General features: G+C 38.4%; 1 protein-coding gene across 1 annotated transcript in view; it reads right to left on the bottom strand.

The window, feature by feature from the left end:
- The window catches only part of LOC126971146 (CCR4-NOT transcription complex subunit 1-like), a 39,644-nt gene that overhangs the window by 1,542 nt on the left and 23,410 nt on the right, over nt 1-14,692 (bottom strand). Inside the window, exons 7-14 of the mRNA XM_050817296.1 lie at nt 14,295-14,600; nt 12,253-12,630; nt 9,836-9,982; nt 8,402-8,536; nt 6,603-7,031; nt 4,620-4,804; nt 1,828-2,091; nt 668-838 (exon numbers count right to left, since the gene is read on the bottom strand). Of these exons, the coding sequence (XP_050673253.1) occupies nt 730-838; nt 1,828-2,091; nt 4,620-4,804; nt 6,603-7,031; nt 8,402-8,536; nt 9,836-9,982; nt 12,253-12,630; nt 14,295-14,600 (1,953 nt within the window). The 3' untranslated portion in view covers nt 668-729. The remainder of the gene's footprint in view (nt 1-667; nt 839-1,827; nt 2,092-4,619; nt 4,805-6,602; nt 7,032-8,401; nt 8,537-9,835; nt 9,983-12,252; nt 12,631-14,294; nt 14,601-14,692) is intronic.

Genomic DNA, 14,692 nt, shown 5'->3' with positions numbered 1-14,692 from the left:
ATTTTAAGTTCTAATTTTTCAACAGTCTTTGAACAAAAAATTATCTCCATCATTAATATTTTTTATTTTGAAAAACCCTTCCAATATTGTCTGATTCATCGTCCAATTCCACCCCTCACTTTTGGGATGCAGTTGTTTTCCTCCAAAAATTAAGTCAGTAAAACAGTAAATATATATTGTGCATTTTATGTTAGGAGTCAGTCGTGTCAAATATAGAATCTAAACTGTGTGAGCTTTATCTCACTTTTGTGAATATATTGAACCTATTCAAATACGTTTCGTGCGATTTCTTTCCAACTAATGGTCTCTCTACTGATTAAGATCATGTCAGCTGTTGTAGAATTCACTTGCTACCGTCAACATACAGAAGGAATATAGCGGGATATTGCGTAATAACTCGTGGCGTAACGTAACGTTATGACAATACAAAAAACAACATGGCGTCGATTATTATTATAAAATTCCGCGAATTTTAAAATATTGAAGCATTTTTGCGATTATCGATTGAATAAATCTTAAATTCTTTTTGTAATTCAATATAACCTTATAATAAATTTGGAACACTTTTCGGTGGTTTACTATAAGCATAAAATAAATTTGGGACATGTTTTTGATTGTAAAACCATATTTGCGCTATTGGTTGTATTATTATATAATTTCAACTCACCTTATCACGGGAAGCACCTGGTGGTGTTTGAATCGAAAATACGACTCCAAAAATGCTTTAAATTACTCCACCAAGTCCGTCTGTGCAGCGCTGGTGCTCGCAGCGGCTCCTATCGGGGCGATGGTCGCTGGCTTCTCAGCGATACAGGAGCGAGCCACTGACGCGAACAGTCTACAAACAATATTGTATTTAGTAGAAGCCCCAGCCCCTGGTATGGTTATATGGAATACAATCAAAATCACATTATTCATGTTGGTCAAGGAAATGACACTTTTGAATGTAAAAACATTATTATTCATATTGTATTTACCGACACTATGATGAGAAGAAGTGGCAAGAAACTCATTTAAATCAACATATACGGATTCATCGTTTTACAAATCATTACAACTAGGTACAATTTATGTAAATTGATGCATCAAAAATAGATACTAGATACTACTATCGCTTCGGAAACAAATGGCGCTCTGAAGGAGAAGAAGCGGCGCAAGAAACTCTCCCAGCATTCTTTTTTTTTGAGCTCTTTTTAATGAAATATACAATATTGTACTGTTATTTCTATTGCAATAAAATAATCAGTAAGATATTCAGCTGTGGAGTAGTAGGATTTACGACAGCCATTTTTTAATAAAACATTTAAATTTACTTAATTAATTCATGTAAAAAGAAGCTTATCTTAAGCTCAGCATAATCTCAGCTGTCAAATGACTATAACTACCAAATCAAAGATTGCGCTAATCTTGAATTCAGCCAAGTTTTACTTAAGTAAAGTCTGAGTAAACTCTATAGATTTCAGCCTAACATGGCGGATCGTTCCCATGGTATCGCGCGGTTATGATACAATAATGATGAACTAAATATTTTACCAGTGGGAGGCTGCTTTGCACAGGATGCCAGCTAGTTTATGGGTACCACAACGGCGCCAATTTCTGCTGTGAAGTGTAATGTGTAAACATTACTGCTTCACGCAAATGAGACTTAACATCTCATGTCTCAAGGTGACGAGCGCAATTATTGTAGTGCCGCTCAGAATTTTTGATTTTTCAAGAATCCTGAGCGACAATGCATTGTAATGGGCAGGTTGTATCAATTACCATCAGCTGAACGTCCTGCTCGTCTCATTCCTTATCTTCATATAAAAAAATAAAACAAAAACTTACTTTTCAATCTCCGGCGCGCAATGCACGAACTCGTGTGACCAAAACTTGTACGCGGGATTCTTGATGAGTTCTATGAACGTGATGAGCAGGCCCCACGGATGTGGTCTGTTCACGATCAGCCTCTCCAGAAGCATCCTGGTGATCTGTTCCTGTACTGCCTCGGAGTTGGCTTCGGCGAACAGGTACAGGAGGCAGCAGCTGAAGTAGTGCGTGTGACTGTTTGGATAGCGCAGCTGGTTCGCTATTGCGTTCAGGAACAAATATCTACGACAAAAATAACATTATAACTAAATATAGTAAAAATAGGGTCACTTACGGCCGTTCTCAATATACTATCTACAGAGAGAGATAAATTACTACCTTCAGTAGTCAGCTGTCAATAATATCCCCGATAAGTCATTCTTATCGCCTTGTATTGGGACGCGTGAATTGATATTTCCATTCAAACTTCTATCGCTGGTATGCTAAACATCGTCCCATTGATAGACTGCGTGTACGGATAAGGTTACCGGTTACCGGTGACTTTTCTGTCCCAATAAACTTATCGACGGTAACTCACCCTATCCGTACACGCTGTCTGTCAATAGGACAACGTATAGTATACCAGTGATAGAAGTTTGTATGGGAACTGCAATTCACGCGTTCCAATATGAGGCGATAAGAATGACTTATCGGGTATATTGGGACAGCTTCAGATTATTGACAGCTTATTACTGACAGTAGAAGGTAGTAATTTATCTCTATCTGTAGATAGTATATTGAGAACAGCCGTTAGGGTCTTTCAAGAGTAGACCGAACTCCCACCTTAAAGACCGGCAACGCATCTCTAGACACCATGAGCGGTTGCCTCACGACTTCCTATCACTTGAGCCTCTTGCCCGTTTGCCCCCTTTTATATCTATACTAATAAAGGGTGTCCAGCGGGAATTTTTCAACTTTAAATAAACGTTACTCATTTGTTAGCGGGGTTAGGGCTGCGGAGGGGGTGACGTTAGAAGCGACGTTTCTGCGGATTTGTCAGTCGCCATGAGTCATTGGTCGGGCGCGCACCGCGCGTATGCGGTGGAACAATATTTGTTGAACGGCAATTCGCCTATTCGAGCGCGTCGTGCTTTTTGTTTGCATTACAACATTCGGCGATTAAGCGATGGTCCGAGTACGCAGCTTATCAGAACGTGGGTGCAAAGATTTCGAGAAGAAGGGACAATGATCAATAGGCCGCCACCAGGACCGTCTACGTCGGCAGCAACACCAGAACGAGTGGCACAGGTGCGTCAAGAAATTCTTAGAAATCCAAGGAAATCAGTAAGAAAGATTGCCGCCTCTACAGGCATTAAGAAGTCAACTGTGCATACGATTTTGAAAAAAAAACTAAAGCTTCATCCCTATAAAATGCAAATTGTCCAAAAATTGAATGAGAACGATTATGTTTCAAGAGAAAGGTACGCCAGAACGGCTTTGCAACGATTTCGAACCCCCAGAACACTTGGAAACATATTGTTCAGCGATGAGGCACATTTTCACATCGGGGGTTACGTAAACAAGCAAAATATGCGTTACTGGAATCCCAACAACCCAAGAGAACGTCATCAGAAAAGTTTGCACTGCCCGAAAACCACAGTATGGTGCGCCATCTCAGCTCAAGGAATAATCGGACCGTATTTTTTTAATCAGGGGGAAACTGTGGATACCTCTGTATACTGCCGCATGATTGATGAGTTTTTAGTGCCGCAATTGCAAGTTTTTCCAGGACGCAACAATAGGACACATTTCCAGCAAGATGGGGCAACCCCGCACACTTCCAGGGTGTCCATGTCGAAGTTAAGGGACATTTTCCCTGGAAAATTAATAAGCAAGTACGGAGACATAGCCTGGCCACCACGATCGCCTGACTTGACGCCCTGTGATTTTTTCTTGTGGGGATACCTCAAGTCCAAAGTTTACTGTAATAATCCCCGCACCATATCTGCCCTACAAGAAAATATCCGGCGTGAAATTGATGCAATCCCCCAAGCACTGTGTTCGCGCGTATTCGCCAATATGAGGGTTCGCTTACAAGAGTGTGTTACGCGAAATGGACGTCACTTGGAGGACATTATTTTTAAAAAATAAAATCCGCAGAAACGTGCTTTGTTTTAAAAATATAATAAATATTTTGAGTTTAATAATATGTTTTTTATTTAAGTTTAAAAAACAAAATTTTCCGCTGGACACCCTTTATTATAAAGCTGCAGTGTTTGTTTGTTTGTTTGAACGCGCTAATCTCTGGTACTACTGGTCCGATTTGAATGATTCTTTCAGTGTTGGGTAGTCCATTTATCGAGGAAGGCTATAGGCTATGTTTTTTTTTTCAAAATTAGGGATCCGTAATAAAATTGCTACTTTGTAACACAAGGTGTAAAATCGAAAACCTATTTTTGCGTGCGCTGCAAAAACTATTGACAATAGAACAAAATGATGTACAGGCTATAATATAGGCAATATTTTATTACTTATAAAACTATCGCGTGAATTATACTTTATATGGCAAAACAACGTTTGCCGGGTCAGCTAGTATTATAATATCTTAACTAATTTATACGTCTAAATAAGACTTATTTCTGCTAAAAACAGGCCAGGTTTATTACTTTAGTGTGCGTGACAACCAACGTCTTATACTCGCGATTTGATGTCACTCGGCATTGCTCAAAATAGAGGTGGACTGTCAACCAATTTTTTTTCGACGTATTCACAGCTATCATTTCACACCTTCTTCAAAAGATTTGGATTAACTTATTACTATTCAAGCTTACCGTCCCTCGTAGTCAAAGTCCACGGTGAAGTTCTGGAAGATGTCCATGTGCGCGGAGTGAGCGATCGTGGACATGTTGGGTGTCTGTCCTTTGGCCTTAATCTGTGCGATAGCCTGTGTGCCCACGTAGAGCACCAGCCCGTTTATAAGTTGACAGTTGTAGCGACGCGCGGGATCGTTCACCACCTGCCACCACAGGTACATCAAGTTTAAGGCGAAGAGTAAGCAGAAAACACGCAAACATGCTGTTTTTAGACAAGTTTGGTGGTGAAAGTATAGCATTTCAAGCTATGAACACTACTTAATCCTGTTACACATATCCTTAAGTCTTATTTGTAGGTTTCTAATGTTTGCTGTTGGTTATAGTTAACACTGCCGAGCCTTTTTGAACTACCACTTTTCTTTGAAGTTAAACAAGTTTTTTGGCATGGCGTGACGAATTTTTTTGGTACTTCTCTCAGAAAAGTTATTCTTATAGCTTGTACTTTTTTGTGTAGGTTAATTTATTAAGATTAGCAGTGAATAACAAGGATTGTAAGCATATAAACTGATTTCCACGCAAGAATTTTAAAATATTGGGTTTGTTACATAGATGGCGGGCCGGCAGCCGTGAACTCATATCGCTCAAGATCGCTAGCATTTAGTGTCGCCTTAAAGACATAATGCTATTCCTTTTCATCATCATCAGCAGGAAGACGTCCACTGCTGGACAAAGGCCTTCCCAAAGATCGATCTTGGGCTGCCATTATCCAATGTATGATCTTGACCAGACTGTCCGCGTCGGTCAATCTTGTGGGGGCCTACCAACACTACGTCTTCCGGTACGTGTTCGTCATTCGAGGAATTTACTGCCCTGCCCACTGCCACTTCAGTTTCGCAACCATGTGAGCTTTGTCAGTGACTTTAATCACTTTTGAGTATTCTCTATAAATTATATGTATATGATATTATTATGTTAACACACTTTTACACAAATTATCTTGTCCCTAACTACAAGATATTTACTGAAATATACATAAATAATAAAAAAAATAGGCTTAAGGCTTTTAAACTTATTATTTAATAGCCTGAGGGCGGTCACTCCATTCCCAATCTGTGGTATCATTAAGAAAGTCATTTACGTTATAGTAACCTTTACCACACAAACGTTTTTTAACAATTCTTTTGAATAACGTAATACTTTTGTTTTAACCATTTTCTGGGATCTTGTTGTAAAAGCATATACATCGCCCCACAAAAGACTTACTAACTCGACTGAGCCGAGTAGTAGGCATCATCAGTTCATGTCTGTTCCTGGTGTTAACATTATGGTTATGACAGTTTCTGGCAAATTCACTTATGTGCCTATGAACATACATTACATTATCAAGAATATTTTGAGAAGCAACAGTCAAGATGTTAATTTCTTTGAATTTTGCTCTCAATGATTCTTTGAGATTATCTGATTATGATATCACTAATCACCGAATTTAATATCTAGAAACCAGCACCTACCAGTGATTCTGTTTACTTTGACATCACACTACGCTTCAACCAATAGCAGTGTGCTGCGATAATACATTATATTGCGCGCGTATTTATCGAATTATTGTTTTATTAATATTAATTTTTACAGAAAAAAATTAATAAGAAAAATTATTGAATATACAATCAATATTAAATAAAAAAGAATAATAATATTTGCATATATCCTATAATTTTTGTTGATCTTACCATTTGCAAAATAAAAATTATATACATTACTAACACCGTTAACATTAACGGCCGTTTTCAATAACCTATCTATCCTTAGTTTAACTTACTATAGGTAGACAAATCTATCCTTTTACACTTACTTACATTTCAATAACCTATCGACATAAAAGATTGGACTATAACTATGGATAGATAAGATCTTGTCATTAAACAGTGACAGCAATATATCCGTAACTAGAGATACGTTATTGCAAACGGCCCTAAGTAAAGTTTATTGATCAATACTTACTTGTATATTACTCCTCAGCTCCGTGAGGAAGGTGACAGGTGTCCTCGCCGCCAGATACGCATCTAAGTCTTTCTTGAACTGCGACGGCGGTATGAGGGTACCGTAGTTTATCACGGCACGAGGTGGTGAGTTTATCTCGACGAGCAGGTCTACTTTCAGGTTCGGCGTGAACGGGTCCGGGAGGCGCATGTTTCGCGGGAACGCCGACAGGATTAGGTTCCTCATCTGGATGCAGTTTGGTGGAATCGCGTCGCAGAAGCCGTAGTGATAATCGCACAGGAATTCGGGGAAATCGTGCAATAACACGAGCAGCACTTTGAGCGTGCCTTTGTATAGGGTCATCACGGGTGCCGCTAGCTCTGTGTTCCGCAGGAACGGATCCAAGAACTTGAAGAGATCGATGAGTAGTGTCGAATACATCCCCCATCCCTGTAAAAGGTGAATTATTATAATATTTTATGCAACAGTTGTATAAGAAGGGTAAAAAAACTTGGGCGGTGTCGGCAGACTAGGTAAATTTAAAATGCAAGGTTTTCGATTTGCCACTTAAATAGGTGAGTGTTTATATATTTTTTTCAAGTAATGGCAAAGGTACACCCTGTATGGGCCAACGCGGGGAAATTGAAAATTACAAAATATACCAAGCGGGATCTTGGCAAATTATATAAACAAGTTTTTTTCTTAAGTTGACATTAGAATGTTTAGTCTAATGACTTAAACATGAAAATATTATGTATGTAATAAAATAATATGTACTACATATTACCTAATATTTCTATGAACCTACCATACCTAGTCTAGACTTAGAAGTCTGTGGCACCAAAGCAACTGTGCTTTTTTGGCAGCATTATAGTACGGTAAACAATGCTTTTTAACACCATAGAGTATGGACTTTTACAAAGACTCAATAAAGTATGTACTTATATTACTGATTGTGGCTGTATAAATGACAAATAAAAGAAGAGGAGTAGAATAGATGAGAAGTAAAGTATATTTTATACACCATAACCTTAAAATTACATTACGAAAAGAGTACACTGTGTCGATGTTCTCGAAAAATTTAAATGAGTATTATCATAATGTATCAAAAAAAATTATACCCTACTTAGCCAAGATATTGAAGCTTTTTAATAGTGAAAGGATGTTAGCATTCGATTCCGTATTTCCTTATATTAAGCATGAATAACAAATTAGATTTTATATTATACTAGTTGCTGCCAGCAACCTCGTCCGTAGCGTGGTAATATGTAGATTGTAGCCTCTATGTTGTCCGACATCTCGTTAATATTTATTCAAAATTGTAAATACATCTAATCAGCAGTTTTGCGTTTTACCCAGATATACAAACAAAATTTCTATAAACTAATTTTTTGGCTTCGGTATTGTTTGTAGAGCAGGTATTAGCAAAAAAATTATATACATTTTTTACTTTGCTACAATTTTACTATATGTATGGATATATCTATATATTATTAAATATATCAAATTGAGAGTTAAACAAGACATACTTAAATTTCGTTCGATGCGTAACTCGGGCGGTTGGCTCAGTAGGTAAGAGCGCTCGGACGGTTTATTATATATTCCCAAGCTGTGGAATGAGCTTCCTTGTGCGGTGTTACGTTGTGTTTATACGACATGGGTACCTTCAAGAAAAGCGCGTACACCTTCCTTAAAGGCCGGCAACGCTCTTGTGATTCCTCTGGTGTTGCAGGAGAGTGTGGGCGGCGGTGATCACTTAACACCAGGTGACCCGTACGCTCGTTTGTCCTCCTGTAATGATTGTAACAAATAAATATCACCTTTTGTTGTGGGGTGAGTGCCATGACCCTGTTGAGGAATGCCCTGTGAGCGACCACCTCGAGCCAGGCATAGCAGAATCCTGGCGCGACGCTTGGTCTTACAATACGAAGAGTGTGGCAAAACGCTGTTAAAATCTGTTGAAGAAAAAAAAAACGTTAGGAGTTGCAGCATCAACATGTCTTGTCTACCAGTGGGAGGCTCAGGAAGGCACAGGAAGCCGGCTAGATTATGGGTGATGCAGTAATGTGTAAGCATTATTGGGCAATTGAGACTTAACATCGTATGTCTCAAGGTGACGAGCGCCATTGTAGTGCCGCTCAGAATTTTTGGGTTTTTCAAGAATCCTGAGCGGCACTGCATTGTAATGGGCAGGGTATCAATTACCATCAGCTGAACGTCTTGCTCGTCTCGTCCCTTATTTTCGTAAAAAAAACTTGTTGAAGTTAAGCAAGAGTAGGAGTCTTACAAAAAGCAAAAAATTTTAAATTGAGAATTACATACGAAATACGCAAATGCACACACACACGGCTCCACTGCCTCATAACAATATACCATAGGACATAATACTATGAAAATAACTAAAGTTGTGTCGTATCTATGTCAGATCAACGTCCATCTTACAGCAAGAAGTAACGTGTGAATGGGTGTTTGACTGTGCCTGTGTTGGGCATTGATGTCGAAATCAAATGATTCGACCTACGTGCAATGTATCCATCCGCAGTTAAGGCTGGGAACCGAGCCAACGGCCTTGAAGAATCGAGCGGAGCTAGGTTACCTCTCTCGCACAAGATCGCCATAGTTTTAATTCAGAATCAGAAGCAATTTTAATTTATTACAATCATAATAGGTCCTTTTTTCCTCACAAAACTAACAAAATTATGTCATGTTAAACAGTATTGGTGTACAATAACAAATTTTCGTAAAATTTTATGAATGATTAGCATGGCTCCAACTGTAAAAGTTAGGGGTATTTTAGTGATTTTTGTTTTTTTTTCGCACTGTCTATTGAAGCTAGTAATGTCAAGAAAAAATAAAGTTTTTCTCATATTCTGTGGACATACAATTATTTGTTGGAAATTTTTCCAACAACGGTTTAAATAAAGCTTATATTTATAAGCTTTATTTAAACCGTCAAGAAATGGTTACAATTATGCGCTTATATTATAATACTGTATTAGTTTAATATTTTTTTGAGGAGAAATACAACAGATATAGAAACTATTATTGATGTACAACATTTTTCCTCTCGGTTGCTGATTTTTGTCGGAGTTTCGTGGAAAAGGGACGGAAATGCGTTACAGGAAACCGGGGAAGCGCGCGCTATTTGAATCAGCCAATAAGAACGGGCGCTTTTTGATTTGACCAATGAGCGCGCGCGGTGGCGGATATATGGTGTTTAAATAATTACCAACTTCACTCATATCGAATCTCACCTGATAGTTCATAGATTCCAGAACGGGCTCCGACGTATTCATGTCGAGGAAGAGGATGAGCATCAGACGGTGATACGGCAACTGCTGGAAGTTGGTACCATGCTCCTCGTGGTCTTGCAGCAAACAGCCGGCTATTATACCGAGGATCTGTAAACATTGATTCATATTAAATACAGCCTGGCCCTTACTGTCTGATAAGCTGTGACACAACACAAATGATTATTGTAACTAATTTTTATTGTACTACCCTCTGTTTGCAACAAATTTTAAAATTTCCATATCCATATCTAAGTAAGAAGGTGATATTATTTAGATAGATAATTTATTAATTGACGACCGATATAGCTCAGTGGTAAGTGACTCAGAGCTAGAGGTCCCGGGTTCGAATCCCGGTAGGTGATAAATAAATTTGTTTCCGATTCAGTTAAAATATTGTATTACCTTTGTAGTAGTTTTATGTAAAGGTGTATGTATTATTATTATTAATGTGCTTTTTAGTTTTTGAAGATTATACGGTTTATTAGGTTTCAAAAAATATTTGTTTGGAAACATGATCTAACTTCTGTTATAATACTAGCTGTAGGTATTAAAAGCATAAATAAATATTAGCATCGGAAAAAGGTCATTTATATATTCCTTTTTGGGCGAGAAATCGTCGCGGGCGTTCCTAGAACACTATCAAAGTTTGAACAAAAATTGATTACTATTTTTAAAGAGAAGATGTTGAACATCAGAAATTCCTTTAATACTAATAAAATCGTGAAATAATAATACACCAACCTAGAATATCTAGGTACCTACCTACTGCTTTTCGTAGCCTTAGAAGTTACCTAGGTATTAAACTGACTTAGTATAATAATAAAATTCATTCAATCAAGTCTAAAAATATATGGTTACAGAAAGTTTTGTGCCCTACCCTCTGTGGTAGAATACCATGAGTTGCAGAGGGTAGGTCCTTTTGAAGGATTATGTCATGACTATTAGTAAACTCACTAAAAAAGTGTGATTTTTTTTTTATATGAAAATATGGGACGAGACGAGCAGGACGTACTTATTACAATGCAGTGCTCAGGATTCCTGAATGTCCCAAAATTCTGAGCGGCACTACAATTGCGCTCGTCACCTTGAGACATAAGATGTTAAGTCTCATTTGCCTAGTAATTTCACTAGCTACGGCGCCCTTCAGACCGAAACACAGTAATGTTTACACATTACTGCCTCAAGGCAGAAATAGGCGCCGTTGTGGTACCCATAATCTAGCCGGCTTCCTGTACAAAGAGGCCATTCCTATGTTAGAAGATTATTGGGGGATAAGAGCAAATTCCTCTTTAGGAATTTCTCTATATTTAATCATAGCTGTCTAGTATATGCCGTCTTTTCAGCCTGCGCTGCTTCAGGAAAATTTAATTGCACAGCAAGTTGGTTTGAGTGGGCCATCAGTTTGTTTTTGTATTTAATTTTGGTGTTCCTTATTTCCTCTTTTTCTGTGTAAATTTAGGTTGCTATGGATTTCAGAAACTCTTAGAAACCATAGTGTATTTGAGATTTGTTTCAGGATGTAGTTCTGACATCTTTGTATTATACAAATTTTCGAGTCACTTGCCGAGCCCTACAGTTGAATTCCATAGATCAATATTGGCCTCAAGAAGGTCTTATATATTATAAGCAACTTATTTTCCAGTGACTGTCTGGTGTTACGTCCCTACATCCAATATAAACTCTTGTTTTTAATATTTATTTCATCCCTCTTACGGCCGTTCCCAATATACTATCTACAGATAGAGATAAATTACTACTGTCTACTGTCAGTAATTAGCTGTCAATAATCTGAAGCTGTCCCAATATACCCAATAAGTCATTCTTATCGCCTTATATTGGGACGCATGAATTGCAATTTTCATACAAATTTCTATCGCTGGTAAGCTATACGTCCTCGCGTTGACAGAAAGCGTGTACGGATAAGGTGTGTTACCGTCGATAAGTTTATTGGGACAGAAAAGTCAACGATAGTTACGATTTTTATCTCAAGTAGGCCACAACCTGAGACTATTTGGAATTTAGCCTGTGAAAGTTAGTCTGTATGTTTTTTCTCCATATAAAGTGACGATCCAAATGCATTCACAAAATCGCCAAAAATCTCAGAACACATCTGTTCATAGTCTCTCGACTGATTGCATGATATAATTTATAAAAAAAGACAAAAGAAAATTTTCTATATAAGTACTAAGTATGTCTGTTTTTACATGCACAAGATAAAAAAGTGTCAGTAATTGATGCTTATGATTCGTAGATATAGGTACCAAATAAGATAATCAATCGAAATAGATATTAATTAAAAAAATACCTGAAATATATCTCGCCATTTTACAAGGCATACGTCAGTAAAATATTGTATTATTCGTTTGCTATTAGCTTACCTTGTTCAATAAGTTCAACTTGGGGGTCGGATTGCTTGCCTCTGCTGTGTTCTTGATGAGCAACGAGACCAGCTTGATGAAAGAGTCACAGGCCATGTAGTACTTCTTCCTCTTTGGCCCCGCGACAGGAGGATTCAGTCTATCCTCGGCCAGAAGTTGATATACATCATCTATACAACGCTGGGCGGAGATTCTGAAGAATCGAGTGATCATATCGTCCGATTTGAGGATCCCGTTGATATTCATTCGGTGCATGTAGATGTTGAAGTTCTGGGTTATTTCCCTCTCGGTCAGCGGACTGAGCAGGACGTTACGCCACTGGCGGAGCAGATCTTCGGTCTTCTCCTGCAAGCCTGGTGGGTCGTTGTATTCGCGGCTCTGGGAATCATATTAACAACTTTATTCAGACGTGGTCTGAGAGAATAAATCAAATCAAAATCACTTTATTCACGTAGGACAAAGTAATGACTGAAATGAAGATGTTAATTACTGATAATTGAATTAATTACTTACTAAAAAAAATTGAGAAAACTGATTAAATTTCTGCGTTTTCGGAATCAAAAATTTTTGTTATTTAATTACAATAATATTAACCGAATATGATTAGATACAACGTATGATATATTTTTTTTAGATTTGCTAGTTCTATTAATTTAGAGAAAAACGGTTATACGTAGTGATATTCCGGTATTCGAAGTCAATTCAGGTCTTAAGTAATTAATAACGCAAGCCATGGACACCGGGGAGATGCACCGATTAGGGACTACGCGCACTTATTCAGCTCCATTCGCGTTTCGCTGAACGATTTTGGTCACACTTATACAGCTCTGCTTCTATCAGCCGCGTACGGAACTTTAAATCACGTCTGCACTCTTTAATCTTTGCGTGCATAATGATTACGTCAAATCAATGCAGGAACAATACAGGTCGCAACTTGTCGACAAGGAGTCGCGAACCATCCCTGTAAATAGCTGTTCCGCCGCATTCGACGGCGAACAGCGCTGTACGCGGCGGAACGGCGCCGAACGCTCTCTATAGCATTCGCATAATAAAAACACATTTATCCTCATTTTATGCTGGTTTGCCGCGAAAGCAGAATGGACGCTGAAAGCTGAATCGACGCGTACACGTCTCCATACAAAATTGTTGTTTTCTATGGACAAAAGCTGAAAAGAGCTGAATAAGTGCGCGTAGTCCCTTACACGTATCGCGGGGCACGGTAGTAGAAAGCGGGAAGGCGGGCACACGGACCTGTCGGCGCTTGCGCTCAGTTAATCAGAGTCGCGCACTCAGCGGTAATGTATGTACACCTCATTTAGTTATAGGCAAATTTGTTCAATGATTTAGGTTGGGTTGCATCATATATACACTCAAGGAATATTTATTAGAAACTTTTGACAGGTCGCTATTTAGATATTTAACATTAACATCTATAACAAGCGGTGCTTTAACATGTTTGTTATTGCTAAAGTTAGTTGGAACAAGTCAGCCTAAGTTCCTAAAAGCTCCTAATTGTATTACATAATTAGAACTACAAACATGTTCTCTACTTAAATATCGTCTTTTACCAGTCATACTGTATTAAAATAACCAAGAACAATGAAAGCATTTACAATAACATTTATAAGTCTATTACAACCAGTTTGGTTTATTTTTTTAATTTAGGAATAGCATTTGTGGAATCAATTACCGACTGCTGGTTTCCTGAACCGATACGACATAGGGACCTTAAAGGCCGACAGCGTAAAATTAAAGTGAAGTGGTTTTGCGGATGTCCATAGGCAGCTGCATCACTCTGTGAGCCTCTTGCCCGTTTGCCCTCTCTTATCTATATATATAATGAAAATGCTCTTTGTTTATGGCTCAATCACGCCTAAACCACTGATCGTATCGACATGAAACTACCACCATTCGATGCAAAATTTATCCTAGATGGTTTATATATTAGGCTTCTTTTTCGAATTCCAACGTTCCTTCCTTTTAAATTGTGCGGGAACGGCTAGTATAATATATAAAAAAAATAGAATTGAGAGGAATCTTACTGTGATATGCATGATTCCCGAGTGTATGTGCGAGGTGGGTCCCAAGGGTGATTTCTCTCCCAGGTAAGTGCTGGGGTCCTGATTGATGCGAATGGACTCAATAAGTGCCGTCAGGCCTTCGGGTGTCGCCAGGCGGGGGCTGGACATCATTCTGAACAGGGTCTCTGTAGTGTGGTAGAGGTCGGATTCCGTCGCGTAAATGTTGTTTCTGTCGTCGACGAGATAAACTTGAACAAGCTGCATCGCAAAAGCCACGGCGATGTAGTTGTTACCATTGTCCATTAGACGCGCCAACGCAAGGTCGTACTGAAAACAATAAGTAAGTAATAGTGACCATCTATTATGTACTTATTATAAAAATATCGATAGTTCAGTTCCAAGTGGTAACAATTCAGAAA

Source organism: Leptidea sinapis, chromosome 23 (genome assembly GCF_905404315.1).
Source record: "Leptidea sinapis chromosome 23, ilLepSina1.1, whole genome shotgun sequence".
Classification (NCBI taxonomy): domain Eukaryota; kingdom Metazoa; phylum Arthropoda; class Insecta; order Lepidoptera; family Pieridae; genus Leptidea; species Leptidea sinapis.
The sequence above is the reverse complement of the archived record's forward strand: the minus strand, read 5'-3'. Positions and strand labels throughout refer to the sequence as shown.